The 21,475-nt window shown below is 50.0% G+C and overlaps 1 protein-coding gene across 4 annotated transcripts in view; it reads left to right on the forward strand.

The window, feature by feature from the left end:
• The window catches only part of LOC143817536 (piwi-like protein 1), a 102,975-nt gene that overhangs the window by 54,670 nt on the left and 26,830 nt on the right, over positions 1–21,475 (forward strand). For all 4 annotated transcript variants that reach the window (XM_077299029.1, XM_077299028.1, XM_077299030.1 and 1 more), the window contains 6 exons: positions 7,285–7,405; positions 8,286–8,403; positions 9,091–9,205; positions 9,937–10,124; positions 10,208–10,280; positions 10,361–10,561. In XM_077299029.1, the coding sequence (XP_077155144.1) occupies positions 7,285–7,405; positions 8,286–8,403; positions 9,091–9,205; positions 9,937–10,124; positions 10,208–10,280; positions 10,361–10,561 (816 nt within the window). The remainder of the gene's footprint in view (positions 1–7,284; positions 7,406–8,285; positions 8,404–9,090; positions 9,206–9,936; positions 10,125–10,207; positions 10,281–10,360; positions 10,562–21,475) is intronic.

Raw genomic sequence — 21,475 nt, forward strand, 5'->3', positions numbered from 1 at the left:
GGGGCGCTATCCAGCAGTAGGGCGCCTGTGCCACATCTTTTATCAACATTTTCCTTTTGGTCCTGTGGAGCCCTCGCCGCCATGAAGTGACTGGAAGGGAGAGGTAACTGGTTCCAGATGTGGTCCCGACTCCTACTTCATTGTTTTGAAGACTGCATCAGGAATTCCTGGGTGAGGGGGTCGCTGGAATGGGTACGTCTTCCCTCCCACACAGTCATGGTCCCAGAAGGTGCCAACCATGGATGATGGGAGGGAGGCTAGGGGGGGACACTGGGGCCGAAAGGCAGGACACTCCACCACGAGCCGCCCCGAGACACTTGTGAAGTGTTAGGGGGAATAGGGTCTCGCCTCTCAGACTAGAGAGGGGACGATGTGGATGCCGCCACACTGTTCTATCTGTCCCCTAGTTGGGAAACTGTGAGAATTTACACACTGTTACAAGGTGTATCTGAAAGAAAAAGGGAAACTGTTAGTAAAACAAAAGATGGTAGAGACTGGTCTGAACATGGACCCGTGTCTGACTTCCTTGGACACTAACCAAAACTGGTTAGTTCTCTGGGTGGGTGTAGCCTGATGGGGAGGAGTTGGCCTTTTTTTCTGCCTAGTGTCAGCCACCCAGTGGCAGCAGCATACAGCCATGCTTTCCTGTGTCTCCCAATAAAGGAGTCACGACCCAACATTTTATCTTAATTAACCAGACCTTTATTTCTCCTTCACCTCATTGGGGGACACAGACCGTGGGTGTTATGCTGCTGCCACTAGGAGGACACTAAGTTGAAACAGAGTTCTCTCCTCCCCTGCAGTATACACCCTCCTGCTGGCTCCCAGAGAACCAGTTCTTGCTTAGTGTCTGTAGGAGGCACTTGGGTCTGGTTCAGACCCCAACGTTCTTATTTAATTTTTACTTTTCTGTAAACTTTTATTTTTTAATTAACGGAGTGAAGGGGGTGACTGTTCCTTTCAAGGCTCCGATCTCCCCCGAATCAACAGGCGAGAACGCGGAGAGTTCCTCCCCGTACCTTCTCCTGCGACGTGGGGTGCCTGAGCTCACTTCAGGGGCGACGGTTCCTTCACGGTCCCGATCTCCCCACACCAGCAAAAGGCTAGCACATAGTGTCGCCTCTATGTATCCTCTCCTGGAGCCAGGCCTAATGCCGGACATTCTGCCCTGTTCCATGGACAACAGAGGGCCCACTATGGCATCCGTGCAGCCCCCACTGCATCACCACTGACTGAAAGCGGATGGTGGAAGGAGGCAGAAAGTCCCTCTCCACCCCCCTGACTATGGGGGTGGGGGGGGAGAATCCAAAGACCAGCCACAATGCAACAGATCTGCACCAGCTCTGCTACATCACCTCAAAATGTGAGAATGACTGCGGCTGGCACCATCTGGTCGCATAGACGGGGTCCTGGTCCCTGGGGGAGCGGTGTCACGGCGTCCAGCGGAGTTTTACACCGCTTTATTCATCTATCTGTTTGCGCTGTGGGCGGCGTTCATTTCTGGCAGGCTTCACAAATTTAGTCCCCAGCTTCTAGCCGGCCCAGGCCGTGTTTTTCATGGCTCCGCCCACCGCAGCCGGCGCTACCTACACTTCTGACGCTTCTCGTCCTAAACGAGAGGCGCCCCTCCTGCTCTTGGCGGCCATCTTTCTACACCTCAGGAACGGAGCCGGCCTCCTGACAGCGGTGACAGTAACAGCATCGCTGACAGAAGCGCTGCGAGCCGTGAGGACACCGACACCTTCTCTGGGGACACAAGAGCAGGACCTGGGTAAGCTGAATCCTCCGGAACTGACAGCTTAACACCTGAGGTAACGCGCTGGTCGCAAAAATGTAGTCCCCGGCTTCGTCCGAGGTGTAAGTCCCTCTCTACCTCCCTATTAAAAGGATGGCGGATTGAGGGTGACCCCTTTCTCCCTGTACCATGGTCCTAGACCAGCAGTGGCACTGGACAGGCGGTCTGCGGCGACGCTGGCAGGGGGGCTTACTCTGGCAGCGAGGACGCATTTCTGGGGCCAACTCACAGGGGCGACAGTTTAAAACGACTCTGCATGCAGTTTCCTTAAAGGCGCCATGACGTCACGGTCCAAGCTCCCAAAGGGTCCAGTAAGACTATTAGTTTTATCCAACTTGCAAAACCTCAAATGCGTTCAGGAGCCCTCCATCGCCCCAATGCCAGTGTACCTAGTTCCCCTGAGGGGCTTCGTCAATGAAGCAATCCGTGGCTTGTCTGGCCAAAAGAGATTTAATTCCTCTGTGGATCGGAGCGTTTAGCAGGTCTGATATAACTGGATCCTCTCCTACACTGGAGTCATAGGCTAGCAGGGGCCCCAAGCATTCTAGAACCGTACAAGCGTCTAGAAATTGGATCCGTGGTACAGTTACCCAAGCAATCTCGGGCCTTGGCGTCCGTGAGCTCTGTTTCTCGCTCTCCCTCACCAGTGATTTGCAGAACGAGACTAAGTTTGAATTGTTTCCCGGATCTGCACTCACCAGAGTTCCAGAAAATGAGGGACTCTCTTATTGAGCCCATCAATCAGACTCTAAAGGTTGACGAGGATTGCGGCTCTGTCCCAGAACACACAGTGCCCTTCAAGAGGACTAATCGCTCTCATAACAGCGTTTACCATTCACCCGGAGGTCTGGGTTATACTTAACCAGCGCTGAGAGCAACCTGTTAAACGTCTGAAGGGTCAGCACCCTCTTGAGGCGTGGTACGCCCCTGTTTTGATCTGTGGAAAGATTGAGCTGAATCTCCTGCGGTGAACCCACCAGTATTCGTTTCGGTGTTCAGAATCCTATCCTGGCCGGATGGATCATCACCCACAGACTGTCAGAGACTGACTCGCTCCGTCTTTGAGACCTCTGGTTCAGCACTATCCATCGTATGCCGCGGCAGGGGTAGCTAAAGCCATGGTATCCTGGTCGCCTTTTTGGAGGCGGCTAGCTGCGCTGCACTATCCGCGGCGGATGCCATCACGTTCAGAAGGTGTTTCTTTTTTTTTATGGCTCATTGAATAGATAACGGACTCTGTGTGCAAAAAAAAAATAAAAAATCCTTTTTCGGACACCATAGATTTACGAGGGGCTCAAGGTGTTCTACTCTAATCTGTTTGACGTTCGCTCAGTACTTTGGCTGTATGGGGTCCTCGGATCAAAATCCCACCTTAGTTTATCAGACCTGCAGCACCATTGGGCAACAGCCCTGGGTAAGTGCTCTAACCCTGAGGCACGGTTGTTTATTCCTGCAAAGGATTCATGAGATTAACAGGTCATGGGGTATTCTGTCTTGCAGCCTCATTTTACTGAGGCTGGAATCTAGACTACACTATACTTCCCCCCTCCCCCAGTGTGGTCTTTGTCGCTGACGCAGACCATGGCATCACTGACCACAGCGATACAATCCCTTCATTATCCTTCCTCTATCAGTCAGGGTCTTCACCAGCCTGACTGGGATAATTCATCCATCTCTAATGCAGCACGTTGTTTCAGTGGTTAGTACTACAGTCTTGCAATCTGAAGTCTTGGCATCAGATCCTACCAAAGGATCATGGTCACTCGTCGATAAGAGGGACGCGTCTAACATCCATCGACAACGGGATGTTTTTTCCTACATGTTCGAATTTCCCCTCTCTAAACAATCCTGTGCTTCGCCATTCCCAAACAGCATTTTCAGTTCACATCGTGCTCTCGAGAGTGCAAGATGGACATGACAGCCGTCATGACCTTCGAGGCATGATCTTTCTGCCCTACTCAGACGACCTTCTCATCAGGGGTCTTTGCATCTCTGGCGATACTCTTCCTCCCCTGAGCTCGTGGATAAATGTATACAGGCTCCCCTCGTTCCAGCCCAGTGGATATCCTTTTAAGGAATGACCCTGGATGCCTCCGAGGGTTAGTGATTCCCCCTCAACACAAAGTCAGAGCCTTTTCTAACACAGAGCCCACGCACTTAACTACTCACTCCATCATTCTATCTGGTTTGCTGTGACGCCACTGGGGCAAAATGGTGACAGCAATGGAAATGGTCTTTTTCGTTCAGCTGACTCTCCGTCCCCTGCAGCATGAACCTGTTTTCTTCCTTGATCACCGATGCTGCATGCTCCAGCGGATCAGGCAGCCTCTCGGGTGATGGACATTGAGGCCTTCTCTCTTCCAGAGGAAATATTTTCTCCCGGTTTAATGGCTAGTGGTGTCTACCGATGTCAGTCTCCTTGACTGGGGAGTAGTCTTAGGCACCTCATGGCTCAGGGGCGCTGATCAACTCGGGAGTCGAGCCTTCCGATTAATGTCTGGGAAATCCTAGCAATCAGGATAGCCCTGCAACAGTTCCAATATCTCCTGCCGAGTCACCCCATCCGAATTCTATCCGATAAAGCCACAGCTGTTGCATGTATCAGTCATTAAAGGGGTTACCCACAGCAGGGTGGCCATGCATGAGGTAGCCCATATTGCCCAATGGGCAGATAGGAACCGCTCAGTAATTTCAGCAGTCCATATCCCAGGCGGCAGTTTTTTCGTAGCTTTCAAGGTCTCGCCTTGGGACAATGGAAGGCCTTTCGACAGAAATGTATTCATTTAAGGACTCCGGGCGTGGATCGGATGGCTTCAAGATTGCGCGCCAAGGTATTCCACTTCAGAGCTCGGTCTTGGGATCTATAGACCATCAAGGAGCATACACGAGTCTCTCCGCGGCTTCATCTTCAGCACGTGCTTTTTTTTCCCGCTTTAATTTACTTCCGAGAGTCTTAAGGATTACTGGAATCCCCTCTGCTCAGGTCTACCTGATCGCCCAGGTTAGGACACACTTGGCGTGATATGCAGATTGAGTGCAGATAGTCGTCGATGTCCTATGGCGACGGCCGGATCATCTAAATCTGCTCTGCCAGCGGCCGTTTTTTGTCAGGACGTCCTCATGTCTTCTCTGTTCCCTCCAATTTGGGAAATTCTCCAGACTGGTCTGGAATCAGATTTGGCGCTCAGCTTTTTTTTTTTCTCTCTCTTTCCCTCCCTCTCTCAAAGGCCAGATCTTGTCCTTATCTGTTTTATTCCAGCGCAGAATTACTTCCAATCTGTAAGGCTAGTTTCACATTTGCGTTTAAAAACGCAAACGCAGGTGGTGAAAAAAACGCATGTAAACGCGTGCAAATGCTGCGTTTTTTAGACGCATGCGTTTTCTCATGCGGTAAAAAAAACCGCGGCGTTTTGACGCGTTTACATGCGTTTTTTCCTGCGTTTGCGTTTTTGAAACGCATACTGAGAAGTGTGACAGCGGCCTCCCGGGATCGGGTCGGCGATCTTCACTCCAAAGTCGGGTTTCGTGTGTGTGTGTGTATATATATATATATATATATATATATATATATATATATATATATATATATATATATAATATTTTACTTCAGCGCGATATAGCAGAAAAGCTATAATCATCTGTGCCTTTACAGCCTTTTACTAGGCACTGCTCCTAATAGCCCGATTCCTACTCCACACTGATGAGGGGCAAACACCCCGAAACAGCTGTCTGTGGATGGATACCATGCTTGGCATAGGTGGTTTTCCTGTATTGGATGTTTTCCTTTATTGGATGCTGCCCTTCCCGTGGTTGTTCCTTCCCGGGGAAAGGTCTGGCTATTCACTGCTTGCGTTGATAAACACGTGATGGTGTCTCCGCAGCTATCCTACATGCATCCCATGGTCTGTGTCCCCCAATGAGGCGTAGGGGAAATAGGGATTTTTGTGTACTAACCGTAAAATCTTTCTCCGAGCCAATCATTGGGGGACACAGCACCCACCCTGTTAATCTTTTGGATTGCGCTTGGTTTTTCTTTAATCTGATATGAAGTTTATGACCTCCTACTGCTTTTGCACCGAACTGGTTCTCTGGGAGCCAGCAGGAGGGTGTGTATTGCAGAGGAGGAGCTAACTTTTTGTTTCAACTTGGTGTCCTCCTAGTGGCAGCAGCATAACACCCATGGTCTGTGTACCCCAATGATTGGCTCGGAGAAAAGGATTTTACGGTGAGTACACAAAAATCCCTATTTTCAGTTAGCCAGGAGTCACTGACTGTTATCTACATGTTGACTTTTGAATTTTTCTTTCTGGTTCGTCAAGAAAACAGACTTTTGGTAACATTATCCTGTAATACTGACTTGTAAGTTGAAACTTGATGTAACGTATTGTGCTGTTATCCTGGGCAACTATAGGCGCATAATAATTGAACAATAATGTTTGCTGAAATGTTGATTACACATTGTCCAGGCCAGCTGGCTTGTTGACTTGCAAAACAGGAGGAAAAACTGTGCAAATAGATGAAATAATTAAACAATGCGAGTTGACCATGTCACCATTCTTCCCCTTTACCTCTGGATGTTTGAAGGACAGTTGTTAACTATAAAGAGGACATAAGCGCCTCTATAAGATATATCTTCGTAAACAGATATACATCCAGACAGCCAAGAGATCCGAAGAACCAGAAACTCTCTACAGGACAGCAGCCAGGACATCATGGCTCCATCACGAGGGACACAGATTTGACATTCTTCTGGATGTCAGCTTAGAGGACCCCGGCCCCCGCTGAAAGAATGCAGATCTGCTCCATTCACTATCGCTGAACCATGGATACGTTTGGGTTAGTCAGGATTTGGACCCACCGGTCACCTGAGCTCCATGGATACGTTTATGAAAGCAAGTAATGGGACCCACCAGTCACCTGGCTCAATGGAGATTTTCGGAGAAGCCAGGTTGTGACCCTCTGGTCAACTGGCCTTCTGCCTCAATGGACTGTCATCTTCCTAAGCTTGTCAATACCTCCTTTCTGTGCGTGCCACAGGTGGGGGTAGTCTGTCCTGGAAGCTGGAAGTCCCAGCTGCTTTAATCTTGATCCCGGTGAATCGGCAGAAAGGTGAGACTCTGTAATTTGCACCATCTTGGGTATTCATGTGTTTTGGCTAGTGGATCAGGGCACCTGCTGACCTCCCATCCCCACCCCTCCTCCCCGTTTCTCCACAGAAGGCTCAGAGAAAAATATTTTACGGTAAGCACCCAAAATCATCTTCTCTTCGATTCGGCTCAAATATCCCCACTACATCTTGCATGGAGCTGTGCTGTCCTGGCTGGGTGCACAGTTGCAATAGGAGCTGAAAATGAAGCGATAGAGCGAGTTTTTAAACTTCTTTTTTTTAAAAGAATTTTGCTTATGGGTGATCTTTTATTATTTGCTGGTGACTTGGACAAAGCTCTGATAACTGAGTCGTCCTGCTGTTTATTTTGCATCGCCCTCAGCAATACAATGAACAAGTGGAGGACATGAGCCAGCCGCTAATCGTGAACATCCCCCGGAGGCCCAAGCCGGGAGCCGAAAACGGAGCCATCGTACTGGTGCCAGAGTTATGTAACCTAACAGGTGAGCGCAGTCCCTGGCAGGTTACTAGCAGAGCTTGCTGACTACGCCACAGTTACCTCTGTGATTGTAAATGGTGGCTAAATAGCTATAAGGCTGGATCTGTGTCCAACATTGGTCCAAGTGCTGACTGCTCTGTCCGTACTGGCTGCGGACCTCCGGTCTTGGCCTCAGCTGACCGTAGACATATATAAGGTCTGGATATCGCAGGGTGTTCACCGACCAATAATGTCATAGGTGTGAGAACAGCCTAAAGTAAAGCTCAAGAAGGTGGTGGGAACGGTCGCAAATGCAATATTAATGCCTTCCCACAAATGGATGTCCTGGGAAGGGTCTTCACATGAGGAGGGGAATGAGGAGCTGTGCTAGATCATATAGCCAGCACCTGTCTCTGACAGTCGTGGCCGTCCTGTTTGAGTTCCTGTTGCTGCTGTTAACCATTTAAATGCCGCTGTCAATCTCCGATAGCAGCATTAAACGGTGCGCATGCTCGTCCTCGATCCCTGTAGCTTCCTGCCGTGGAATTATCACAATATGCTGCAGTACTGTGGTGTAGCACAAATGATTGGAGGTTGAAGTCCCCGAATAAACTTCAAAATAACGTAGAAAATTAAAGGAAGACGTTTTTATACATACATTAAATATTTAAAAAAAGAAGAAAAAAAATTCTTATTCCCCCCCCCCCCCCCCCCGCACATTTTACCCTGTTTAAGAAAAACAAACCCTGATTTGGTCTGCCCTGTCCGCTGTATGGCTGGTATCTTGCAGATCGCTAGGGATCCCCTCCTGAAATGCGCCGGTCCCAGTAATGCCCCCCATGGCTCCTCACCAGGAGGCAGCTGCTTGTATTCTCATCTCTTGCCACTTCATCTTTATAACACAGGTCTGACCGACAGAATGAGAAACGACTTCAACGTCATGAAAGACCTGGCCGTTCACACTCGCTTACCACCAGACCAGAGGGAGCGGCAGGTTGGGAAGTTCCTGAATTACATACACAAGTAAGTAGCCACAGTGGCTGGTAAGGGCCGTCTGCCTCTGACCTGGGCCTTTTATTGGGCAAGGTGAGTTTGGTTAGAAGCCATGTCTTGGGTTTGCTGTAGTTTCAAAATTGGTTCCCCATCGAGGCTGTGAGTGACTCAGTACGGAGGCTCCTGATAGCGGCCTCAGCTCTCAGTATGATTGGCACATGACTGAACAGCTCATATAAGCTGGAATTTCTGAGATGTTGACCCTTCAGCCTGATTACAGCAGTAGATCGGAGACATTCCTCTATTGCTTTGCTCGCTACTTGACTACAAACACGAGGGATACCTTGCGTAATGAGAGAAAAATAAGACCGCATAACAAGAGATGTGTGACCACAGTTTGATGCTTACGTAACCCAATACATGTTTCGCCGTTGCTTCCTCCGGGGAACCACACCTCCAGAAGAAGAAACGGCGAAACACATTCTGAGATGGTAAAGCCATATACTGGGGAAAGGCAGCTCTTGTGGTCCCTAAAGCTGCTGGATAGTCTCATCTGGATCCAATAGACGTAATGGCCACTTCTCCATTCCTGACGGTGGGGTCCTGTTCTAAAGATAGATACAGTGCCAATAGAGCACCAGCACTTAAGACATTGGGCTCCTTCCTTTCCCCACCCAGTAGTGATGAGTCCGGGGATTATTTTTCTCCTGTCTTTAGGGACGAGAGCGTTCAGAAAGAGCTACGTGACTGGGGGCTGAATTTCGATACCGAACTCCTACAGTTCGAAGGGAGAATCGCACCTCCGGAAAAAATCCTGCAAAGAGACAGATCTGTGAGTATTTAGGTAGAGTGAACGCACCACAACACCTTCCCATTCCCTCTCCACTACTTACTTATTTATTTATTTATATTTTTTTTATATTATTTTCATCTTCATCGCCATAGGAGGGCTTGTATTTTGCAGGATGAGATGTAGTTTTGTAGGATAAAAATTAAATTGCACTGAACGTGACTACAAGGAAAAAGGGTATAATTTCTACAGTGTCCGCAGTGTTATACAATGGCCTGGAAACAATTCTGCAGGGAAAATATAACACTTTTTTTTTTTTTAGACTTTTTCACCTTTTCTATTTTATGTTTTACATTGATCCGAGTGATGACTTGATTTTTTTTTTTCCCCAATTAGCTGTGATATAAAATGCACGTTACATTTCAGGAGGCGTTTGTATAAAAAAATTTTGAGTAGGTTTTTTTTTGTTTTTTTGTTTGGATAATATTCCAGGACCCAATAGTGCTTTGTGGGGTCTTCTTGAGCTGCAGCCTGGATTCTTTCCTTCTTTTGACTCATGTTTCACCTTTTTCAGAGGCTGTTTGGGAGTCCGACACAGACTGCCCTTGGCCAAGCCTTCCCCACCAGCTTTCTTGTCTCTAAGCCAGGTTGACACTTGGTTGCCCACTACTTTGCACAGACCTGTTGTGTAACTCAGGCTGCTGAGAATCTGGGTGACGACCTCCGGAGATCCTGCACTGAGGTGTAATTTTGTGATTTCGGATTATTTGCAGGCAGAATATAATCCACAGTTTGCTGACTGGTCGCGAGAGTTGAGGGGTGCCGTCCTGATCAGCCCCCGAGATCTGAATAATTGGCTGCTCTTTTACACCCGGAGAAATTACGACGCGGCGAACGCTCTCCTGCAGAACTTGTTCAAGATCACACAGCAAATGCGCATCAAGATGAACCAGGCGGTGCTGTGAGGCTCGGGGGGGGGCTCAGCCGAGGGGCTCGCACAGTGTGGGTCTTACACCATACGTTTTCTTTTTATCTTTTCTAAAGGGTTGAAGTCGAGGACACTGTGGGAGGATATTTACAGGCCTTCCAGCAGAACATTACAGACCACACCGAGATGGTGGGTAGATATTGGACTGGGTGGAGACGTGACCAGCAAGAATGTCCGAAATGTCCCTATGATCTGTCTCTGCACTCCAGGTCGTCTGTATCCTGTCCAGCATTAATAAGATGAAGTACGACGCCATCAAGAAGCACCTGTGCGTGGACTTCCCCATCCCCAGCCAGTGCGTCGTCGCCAGGACCTTGAGCAAACCCCAGACTGTCCTCTCCGTCTGCACCAAAATCGCCTTACAGATGAACTGCAAGTTAGGAGGAGAGCTGTGGACAGTGGAGATGCCGGTACGTGTGTCCTTACACCTATACATGGTCTCCTCTCCCCCCATGTGGCGAGGAGCAGGGAACCTTGACCCCTCTATGTGGCAGTACCAATAATGCATGCACAGTAAAATCCAGTTGTCACGGATCTCTTCTCCGTGGTGTTGTTGAGGGAGGATCTGGAGTGACCCTTCATGGTTGACTCAGTGATTTTCAAATTGATCCACAGGGCGTTGCCAGCAACTGAGAATAACAAGACGGAGACATGTCTCTGTTTGGGGGGATCAACGTCAAATCCCTAATCCCGTTTATTGTGTTGCACTTTTCATAATTTTAGCAAGTTCTACTTCAACCAATCAACATAAGAACACGCTCACAGTTTTCTTAACCTATAAGAATGCAGGAACAGCCTGTACGTCAAGGTCTCGTAGAACAATACACCTTCACTCTCGTGCTCTTGTTCAAACTAGAACAATCAAGCTCTCATAACAACGATGAACTTTAGCCTAGTAACAGAATTTATCTCAAAACAGCAAAATGGAGTCGAAAAGCACAAAATAAAGCCTGCTTTAATTTTGATCTTGGTTTAACCCTTCACATTCCTCCCTAGATACATTTTGTTAACTAATATGTAGCATCAGAGGTAATATCCCGAGCTATAAGCTCGATGGGTAAGGTCTTCACATGACTGGTGCCATGTTACCAGCCATGGCTGTTGCGGCGCACCCGTCCCCCCTGTATGCTACAATTTACGGATAACAATTTTTGATGACGGTGGAGGAGGTCTTTTGAAGGTAGCCATACGCTTGGCTTCAGCATCTTCATCAGGTAACTTTGTGAAATTGTTGTAGAGAAGAGCAGGGGTGGCAACGCTTTTGGTATCATCATTAGTTGTTCTAGTGCAGAATTTCCTAATACATACAGAAATACACCAAAGAACAAGTTTTAGTATTACATACATGACAAGGATAAAGGCAGCGATGTGTAACAAACTTTGCAAGATTCCAGCTATCCAGCCCCCAAGTCCCTTAAACCAATTGGCTGGATTAAGAAAGGAGAAGGTGTCTGCCCACCAACTGTCCATATTACGGTCATTGTCTTTATCATATTGATCTCTGAGTCTTTGAATGTCTTCTAACGTTAACTTCATAGTGCTATTGGGATCTGTATGATGACCGCAAGCGGGTCCAATAACCAGACACATACCACCCTGTGCTGCTGTTAAGTAATCCAGTACTACAGTATGTTGATTAGTGACTATGATGAGTTGGTTTTGGACAGCAACAGTAGTATTAAGTATTATGCCCCATTATCTGCCACTAGTCTGTTTAACCAGCTTGCAGTGCGATGCGTGAATCCACGTCGGTCTCCCTTCCAGCTTTACTGACATAGGAGTAATGAGGAGGACTTGATAAGGACCGTCATACAAGGGTTCCCGTCCGTGTTTTCTGACATGCCTTTTCACGACCACAAAATCACCAGGCTTCAAGTTGTAACAAATATCGGTTTCTGCTGAATCTGGAAGGGAAGAAGAAACTAGAGCATCGGTGTTAGCAAGGGTTTTACTAAGCTGAATAACATATTGAACAGCACGGTCAGTTTCTTCTGATAACTACTGAGGCCGGAAATTTGCAACTGGGGACCTAGCACCAAACAATATCTCATATGGGGACAGGCCATGTTTTGCCTTAGGGGTAGTACGAATGTGGTACAGTACAATGGGTAGGAGCTCTGGCCATGGAGCCGTCTCCTGCATCATTTTGGTCAATTGTCCCTTCAGTGTGCCATTCAGCCTCTCAACTTTCCCACTGGATTGTGGATGGTACGGAGTATGGAGGGCTACAGTGGATCCAAGCATTGTCAGAACCTCCTGATACACATGAGAAGAAAAGGCCGGGCCTTGGTCACTTTCAACGAGTTCTGGAACACCATATCTGCATATGACTTCTATCACCAGTTTCTTTGCTGTAGTTTTTGCAGTCATGTTGGTAACGGGGAATGCTTCCGGCCAACTGGAGAACATGTCGACAACCACCAGACAATATTCATACCTTCCAGACTTGGGCTACGTGATGTGGTTCACCTGGAGCCTTTGGAAAAGATAGTCGGGCTTAGCAAGATGCTTCGGGGGTACACGTTGAAGTTGACCGGGATTGCAGGTCTGACAGATATTACATGCACGGTTGAGTGCTGTCAGGAAATACCTGGAGCCCAGTAGAATTTTTGTACCAGGTCTGGTGTGGGTCCATGTGCCCACGTGGCAATAGCAGGGTACCTCCGCTTAGGGAGACACACAAGTTGGTCCTTTTCTCTATAGCCTCTCATTGGGGGACACAGGAACCGTGGGTGTATGCTGCTGCCACTAGGAGGCTGACACTATGCACAAAAAACGTTAGCTCCTCCTCTGCAGTGTACACCCCACCGACTGGCATTATACACTTCAGTTTAGCTTAGTGTCAGTAGGAGGTGGACACGGGTCTTTCATTAGACCCTTATCTACCTCCATGTGCGTCGTTTTCTTTCAGGTTTTCCGGAGGGATACAGGGTGAACAGTCACACCTGTAGTCCCACAATACGGACTATGAGTACGGCGTGTACTGCCACCCCGTATCCTCATAGATCCCTAGATCCCTCAGCAGGACCATGATCCTAGCACACAAGCGTGCTCAGAAGACCGGTCCTGCCTCCGTCCCCCACCCACTCGCTCACCAGAGCCTGTCGGTTGCGGAGACGAGGACGTCCATCAGCTCCCTGGACGTCTCATTCCTCTTCAGGTTAGTATTGGCGTGGGATGTTTGAGGTGAGTATTTCCCCATCCCAGATCTTTCAAGGCGGGGGGGGGGTTTCTAGGGCTCCCAGCATACCTGGTCGTCGCTTGCACCCAGATTGCAGCAGCACGACCCGGAATTGCAGGCAGCCACATTTCTTTCTTCCCATGCGGCAGCTGCGGCCTCTCTGCCTTCTATTCCAGCGCGGGGCCTTTACAGGCTGCCGCGCCGCTTCCTACGGCGGCCACTCCACCTTCTCCAGTGGGACAGCCCTGACAGGCTGTCGTGCCGCTTCTTCCTGTTGCGCACTGCTCCGGTGCCGCGGTATTTATGGGACCACACTACCTTCTCCAGCGCGACAGCCCTGACAGGCTGCTGCGCCGCTTCTCCCTGCGGCGCACTGCTCCGGCGCCGCGGGTTTCACGGCGGCTGCTCTATCCTCTCCAGCGTGACAGCCTTGGCAAGCTGCCACGCCACTTTTCTAACTGCGGCGCCGCGGCTCTTTCTTCCGGCGGTCACCAGCCTCTAATTTAGGCCCCGGCTTCTGCCCGGGCCTACTTCCAGTGGCGCGCTCTGACCACTTCCGCCTTCATCGGGCGGGCTTTGTCCCGCCCTACAATCTGTCCTGCGCTCTCCGCCCACCGGCGCCATCTTGGTGCTCCTGGGTGCACGGCTGTCTCCGCCCCCCCTCTACGCCACTGCTTGGTGCCACACATCGCGCTATGTCCCTTCCAGAGCGCACATTCCTGCGCCCTTTCAGCGGTCACCATCTGCGGTTCAGATTGCAGCAGGAGCTCAACGTTTCTCCGGAGGTGCACCCGCAAGCCGGGCAGCTTCCTCCACCTGTAATCCGTTTTTTCGTCTGCCGTGAGTAGCTCTGCACTGCAGACTGACACTCCCCTCTGCCCCCCTGTCCCCTAACCCTCTGGCATTTTCTTCAGGGACCTTTCAAAATGTCTACCTCTGAGGGAGGCCGCTCTCGTCCTCCTACCTCTTCCTCCGCTTCTTCTGCCTTAGTCAGATACTTTGCATGTTCGTCCTGTAACTGCAAACTTCCCTCAGGTCAGTCCTCCCCACTCTCAGACCTGCAGCAACCCGATTGTTCCCACCGCCCAGGATCCCCCGGCTGCTCCGCTTGAGTGATACCCCCACCCCTAGCTGGGCCTCCTCTCTGTCACAATCGTTAGCGGATCTAACTCGGGTGTCCCAAACTCTGATGTCCATGCTGGATCGATTACCCCTGCAGACCCCCGCAGTAGCCAGCGGGTCGCAGGAACCTCCGTCGGAGCCCTCCATTATAAGCCGCAAAAGGTCCAGACAGGAACGCCGGTCTGAGTCCTCTTGCTCCATCTCGCCAAACGGTCCTTCTCTGCCGTTGACTTTCCCCCCCCCAGTCGTCCTCCTCCCCTGAGTAGGCGAGGCGTTCGGAGGATGTTTCAGAGCTGGATTCGAACCAAATCGCTACCATGAGGGATATGGTTCAAAATCTCATTGGAGCGATAAATCAAACCTGTGGCATCAAGGAGTCCTCTATGGAACCCGCAGATCAGGCGGTTTCGTTTAGACGGGCTAAACCACCTTCCAAGTTTTTCACTCCTCACCCGGAATTCGAGGAGATTATGACCAGAGAAAGAGAGAACCCGACCAGACGCTTTCAGAGAGGAAAGCGACTTGGCGTTTTATATCCCTTTTCTCCGGAGCTCACCGCTAATTGGACTGCTTCTCCTTCGGTGGATCCCCCAGTTTCCAGACTGTCCACCAACACGGTCCTTCCACTGTCTGGCGGAGCATCTCTGAAGGATTCTAACGATAGGGTCATAGAATCTTTCGCGAAGTCAGCCTTTGAAGCGGCCTCAGCTAGTCTTTGCCCGGCCTTTGCTTCCACTTGGGTTTCAAAATCCATATCCAAATGGACCAAACAACTCCGTTGGGGCATTCTGAAGAGGGCGCCGCCCGGACAGCTGGCGGAACTTGCCAACCAGATTTCTCACGCAGGTGAATATCTGGTCTCAGCCTCCCTGGATGCCGCGTCTTGTGTGGCTCAGGCATCCAGCAATGCGGTTGCCATCCGCCGGACCGTTTGGCTTAAGGCCTGGCAGGCGGATTTGTCTTCCAAAAAGTCCCTTACCAGCCTGCCTTTTCAGGGGTCACGTCTCTTTGGTTCTAAGCTGGACCAAATCGTTAAGGACGCCACCCGGGGCACAAGTTCTCTTCTTCCCCAGGCTAAACCTCATCATCCTCCTCCCAGACATCAATTTCGGTCTTTTCTGCCTTTTCGTCGCTTCGCGGCGTCAAACTCCTTTCCCCAGCAGCAACAGAGGCCACAGGCACGTCAGGAGAAGAAGACAGTATCCTTTAGGCCCACTCCTTCCTGGCATCCTCGCTACTCCCAGGGTAGATCCTCCCGGTCCAGGACTGGAAGATCCACCTCGGCATGACTCTCGGCAAGACCCCAGCACACCTCCCAGGCTGGGCGGTCGTCTCCTCTTCTTCAGGGACGTCTGGATCTCATCAGTAGAGGACGCATGGGTCAGGGAAGTTGTATCCTCGGGATACAGAATAGAGTTCGTTTCACGACCCCGGGATCATTTCTTCGAATCCCGACCTCCAAGAGACCCCGCTCTAGTTCCGGGTTTCTTCGCAGCCATCGCTTCTCTCCTCAAAGCCGGGGTAATCTTTCCCGTTCCAGAAAAAGAACGGTTCACAGGTTTCTATTCAAACCTTTTTGTGGTACCGAACAAAGAGTGCAAGGTTTGTCCCATTCTGGATCTCAAATTACTGAACAAGAGAGTTCGTCTGAAGCACTTCAGGATGGAATCCCTTCGTTCGGTAATTGCTTTCATGGAGGCTCAGGAATTTCCGTGTTCCATAGATATTCAGGACGCCTACCTCCATGTCCCGATTATTCCCGGGACATCACCGATTCCTGCGCTTTGCGGTGCTCCAGGAACATTTTCAGTTCGTCGCCCTACCGTTCGGTCTTGCAACCGCCCCAAGAGTTTTCACGAAGATTATGGCGGCGCTGATGGCCATCTTGAGGGTCAGAGGCCTGGTTCTGTTTCCATACCTCGACGACATCCTCATCAAGTCTCCGTCCTTCTCTCAGGCTCACGAAAGCCTGTCCATCGTTCTCGACACCCTAGCCCGTTTCGGGTGGCTGGTCAACCGGAAGAAGTCCTGCCTTATTCCTTCTCAGCGCATCATCTTTCTGGGCATGCTCTTCGACACTTGTCAGACCAAAGTCTGTCTTCCCGAAGACAAGAGATCCATCCTTCGTCGGGACATACGCTTGCTCCAGGGTCCTCGGCCTCCCTCCTTCCAATCGGACTTGAAGGTTCTGGGGAGGATGGTGGCAACATTGGAAGTGATTCCCTTTGCCCAATTTCATTCGCAACCCTTTCAGCAAGCCATTCTGTATCAGTGGGACAGGTCTGTCTTCTCCCTGGATCGTCCGATCCGACTCTCTCCCTGGGTCAAACGGTCTCTCGACTGGTGGCTGACATCACCTCTCATGTCCCAGGGCAGGTCCTTCCTTCCAGTTCACTGGCAAGTGGTGACAACGGACGCCAGCCTGCTCGGCTGGGGTGCTGTGTTTCACCACCTGACTGTTCAGGGTCGTTGTTCGGCGCAGGAGTCAACTCTGCCCATCAATGTCCTCGAGATTCGGGCCATCTTTCTGTCCCTTCGTCACTGGGAAAGGATGCTCAGTGGTCTACCAATCCGAATCCAGACGGACAATGCCACGGCGGTGGCATATGTCAACCATCGGGGGGACTCGGAGCTCCTTGGCCTTGGCCGAGGTATCCAAGATCCTCCTCTGGCAGAGGCAACGGTTCCGGTGATATCCACGGTGCATATCCCCGGTGTGGACAGTTGGGCTGCCGACTTCCTGTCTCGCGGCAGGGGAACGGTCCTTGCATCCGGAGGTTTTCCATCAGATTTGTCTTTGATGGGGGACTCCGGACGTGGACCTCACTGCGTCCTGAATGAACAAGAAGCTTCCTCGGTTCGTCTCCAGGTCTCGCGACCCCCTCGCGGTGGGCTTCGAAGCTCTGGCCATTCCTTGGTCGCAGTTCGTGCTGCCCTATCTGTTCCCACCCCTGCCCTTCCCAAGCTGTTGAAAAAGATCAAAGCGGAAGGGGTGCCGTGCATTCTGATCGCCCCGGATTGGCCCAGGAGAACTTGGTTCGCGGACATCATCAATCTTCTCGCGGACGCCCCTTGGCGCCTTCCAGACAGGTCCGATCTGGCACCCGAATTCTCGGTCTCTCAGTTCTAAGAGCGTCCGGCCTCTCGGACCGAGTGATTCACACCATGATCCAGGCTAGAAAGCCTTCTTCTTCCAGGATTTACTACCGTACCTGGAAGGCTTATTTCCGTTGGTGCGAGTCCAACTCCGTTTCACCTATGTCCTTTTCCCTGCCCTCCGTTTTGGCCTTCCTTCAGGCAGGATTGGATTCGGGCCTTGCTCTTAGTTCCCTGAAGGGCCAGGTTTCTGCGCTCTCCATCCTTTGTCAGAAAACTTTATCTTCTCGGCCACAGGTTAAGACCTTCCTTCAAGGAGTGGCCCATGCTGTCCCTCCGTACAGGGCCCCTGTGGATTCATGGGATTTAAATCTGGTACTGGACGTTCTGAGGGTTTTCCAGCCTAGGCATAAGGATTTTGCAGGCGGCAGTGGCGAGTCCTCTGACCTGATGGAAGTCTGTTTTTCCCACCCCAGGGGCTGCTTTTGGACGTCCCATGGTTCCTGTGTCCCCCAATGAGAGGCTATAGAGAAAACAGGATTTTTGGTTGCTTACCGTAAAATCTGTTTCTTGGAGCTTCCATTGGGGGACACAGCACCCTCCCATGTTATTCAGCTTCTCTTGTTCTATGGTCTATGACTGTTCTCACTTTTTCAGTTCTCATGTTTGTGGTTATGGTTTTCAACCTTGTTATTTATCTCCTACTGCTTTCTCACTAACTGAAGTGTATGCCAGTCGGTGGGGTGTACACTGCAGAGGAGGAGCTAACTTTTTTTTGTGCATAGTGGCAGCAGCATACACCCATGGTTCCTGTGTCACCTCAATGGAGGCTCCGAGAAACAGATTTTACGGTAAGCAACCAAAAATCCTGTTTTTCCAGAGACCATTGTCCGTACATGCTCCATCAGCCTTCCACTGCTTCACTTCTTCCTATGGGGACATTCTCTGCATCATCATTAAGCGGTCTTGTGGGGTCCGACAGAAAACCTCCATCTGTCATGGATCATCAGGTTCCTGTAGAGTCAGTGTTTCTTGTAACTGTTTACGCTGAGCGTGTGGTCACCATAGTTGGTATGGTCGGTTCAACGGGTAGGAGAGCAGCAGCTTTTGCTTGCATATCCGCAAAGGCGTTGCCGACAGTCTGTGGACTGTTCCTAGGACCGTGCGCCTTAACTTTGATAATGGCCACCTGGGTAGGTAATTTGAATGAGTCCATGAGGGTTTTAACAGTTTCAGAATTCTTCACTGGAGTCCCGGCGGTAGTAATAAACCCTCGATTGGCCCATAGAGCTCCGAAATCATGAGCAATACCAAATGTATACTGTGAGTCCGTGTATATATTAGCCCTCCTGTCTTTGGCCAGAACACATGCAGTAGACAGAGCCTGAAGTTCTGCTTCTTGTGCTGACTGTGAGGGAGGGAGTGCAGCTCCGTGCGCTACAGTATCTTCCGTAGTAACAGCGTATCCGTTGTGGAATCTGCCAAACTCATCAGCATATCTTGAACCATCCGTGTATAACACCAGATCAGGATTTGGAAGTGGATTTTGGAAGCTATCTCTTCAGTCAGGAGTTGGGAACAGTCATGTTGGAGGTAATACTCATCACTGCCATCCTTCTTGGGGACAGGCAGTAAAGTAGCGGGGTTGAATTTAGTCAGGCAAAAGGAGTGAACACTGCAGCCGCAAGTGTCGTCGTACAGTCAAATGTTTTGGCTGTTGGAGTGTCAGTATTGCCGCAATATCATGTGGGGCAAAAATGTGCGTCTCATGTCCAAGAATTATGTCTGCAGTCTTGTCAAGCAACGAGTGAGTGGCGTGAACTGCCCTTATGCAACTTGGTGATGCCCGGGCCACGGGGTCGAGGCGGGCTGAATAATAGCCCACAGGCCGTTGTCTATTGCCATGCGACTGTGTGAGTACCCCTGCTGCGTGTCCTTCATTCTCAGGCACATACAAATGGAACGGTCGAGTATAGTCCAGGATGCCCAAGGCAGGGGCGGAAGCAATAAGCCGCTTTAATTCAGAGAAGGCACGATAAAGGCTTTCCATACAAACCGTTGATCTTTCCTTATAGTTCATATACCGTCTTTCAGGGCATTGTAGAGGGGTTGCATTATGCGGGATGCGTCCGGTATCCACTGACTACAATAAGTACATAGTCCAAGAAAATGCTGGAGTTCAGTCTCATCTTTTGGAAAAGGAAGGGAGCTGACGGCTATTTTTCTTTCTTTTGTGAGGTGTCTTGACACCCTGAAGGAGACAGTTACCCAAAAATATCAATTGACCAAGGCAGAACTGAAGTTTCGAGGCCGAAACCCGACAGTTCAGATCTGCCAGATACTTGAGGAGGGGAACAGTGGCAGCAATGGCTTCCTGCTCTGTTCGTGCACACAACAAAACCTCATCCACATACTGGAGCAGCGTGACATAGCGATGATCTAACTGCCAGGGAAAAAGACACTCGCCCATATTTTTTGCAAACTGATTGGGACTGTTTTGGGCCCCATGTGGCATAACTGTCCACGTCAATTGTCGTCCCTGATAAGTGAATGCAAACAAACTGGCAATCTGGGTGTAATGGAATGCTGAAGAAGGCATTGGCAAGGTCGATGACTGTGAACCAAGCAGCATTCTGAGGTATCTGGGACACAAGAATATGGATTAGGCACCACAGGTGTTTACAGAACAGTAGCTGCATTAACTGCCCGTAGATCTTGTACCAGCCGGTACACAGGGGGTTGGCCGGGTGGGGTCTTTTTCTTAACGGGAAACAAGGGAGTGTTACATGGGGAAACACAAGGTACCAGGGCACCATTATCGAGTAACGTTTGTATTTGGCCCTTGAGGCCCCGCTCCTGATCATGTTTCAAAGGGTATTGATGGACTTTCAGAAAAGGGGCACCAGGTTTGAGAAACCCTTTTACTGGTTCTACAGACATTATTGGGGGTGATCTGGGCCTATCAGGGCCATCATTACCATGGGAAGGGCATGTAGGATACAGATCTCATTGTGTTCATCTGCTTAAGGGTTATGTAACGTAAGAACCATCTGACCATCATCTTGGAATTGTATTCTGGAGCGGAACTGTGATAATAAATCTGCCCCCAGTAAATTTACCAGACATGTGGGAGAGATTATGAACTGGGCCGTGACCTCAGGGAAAGGTCCCACAGGGATGGGTTTTGTAATAGTATGTTTATTGGGTCTGCCATCTCTTCAGTATGGGCGATTATCAGGATTTTGAGGCTATCTGAAACCAGAGTATCCCCCAGAGTTCCCAGTATTCAGGTTACGGGTGGAAGGGGGAACCTGAAGGTAGCAACTGTCAGCATGGGTATGACAATCTCTCTGAAAGTGACCAGGCCGGCCTCAGCGCCAGCACTTCAAGCGAGAATTGGCACGGCAGGGCTGGGGAGTGAGCTTCCCAGACATAGGGTTAAAAGGGATATTGGAGTAGGGAACTGAATTTGTGTAGGGGAGGAGGGCAGGAGCTGGAGTCTGTTGTGTGGGCCACTGATAAGGAACAGCTGCGTCCTTGTAGCTGGGGTGGGGGCTGAGGTTGGAGCAGGAATCGCTGTGGCTACTGGTATAACCTTTGATTTCCATGCTGATGCAGAGCGGGCTAAATTCTTCTGAAAACTTTTTACTATTTTCAATGCATCATCCGGAGTGGAAGTCTCGATATCAGGTCTGACTGACATTATTGTCTCTTTCAATTCAGATTTGAGGCCGGACATTAAAGCTGCCACAAAAAGATGTGAATGGGCTTTATTATACAGTGAGAATCCCAAATCTTTAAACACTACCTTAAGACGCCCATAAAACTTCTCGGCAGTCTGCTCCTTGTCCTGTGTGACATCTGTGAGGGAGGTAGCTTGGTCCGCTAATCTATCTTGTGCCCAAACTTTTAAAGCATTGCAGAT

Source organism: Ranitomeya variabilis, chromosome 3, assembly GCF_051348905.1.
Source record: "Ranitomeya variabilis isolate aRanVar5 chromosome 3, aRanVar5.hap1, whole genome shotgun sequence".
NCBI classification, from domain to species: Eukaryota; Metazoa; Chordata; class Amphibia; order Anura; family Dendrobatidae; genus Ranitomeya; species Ranitomeya variabilis.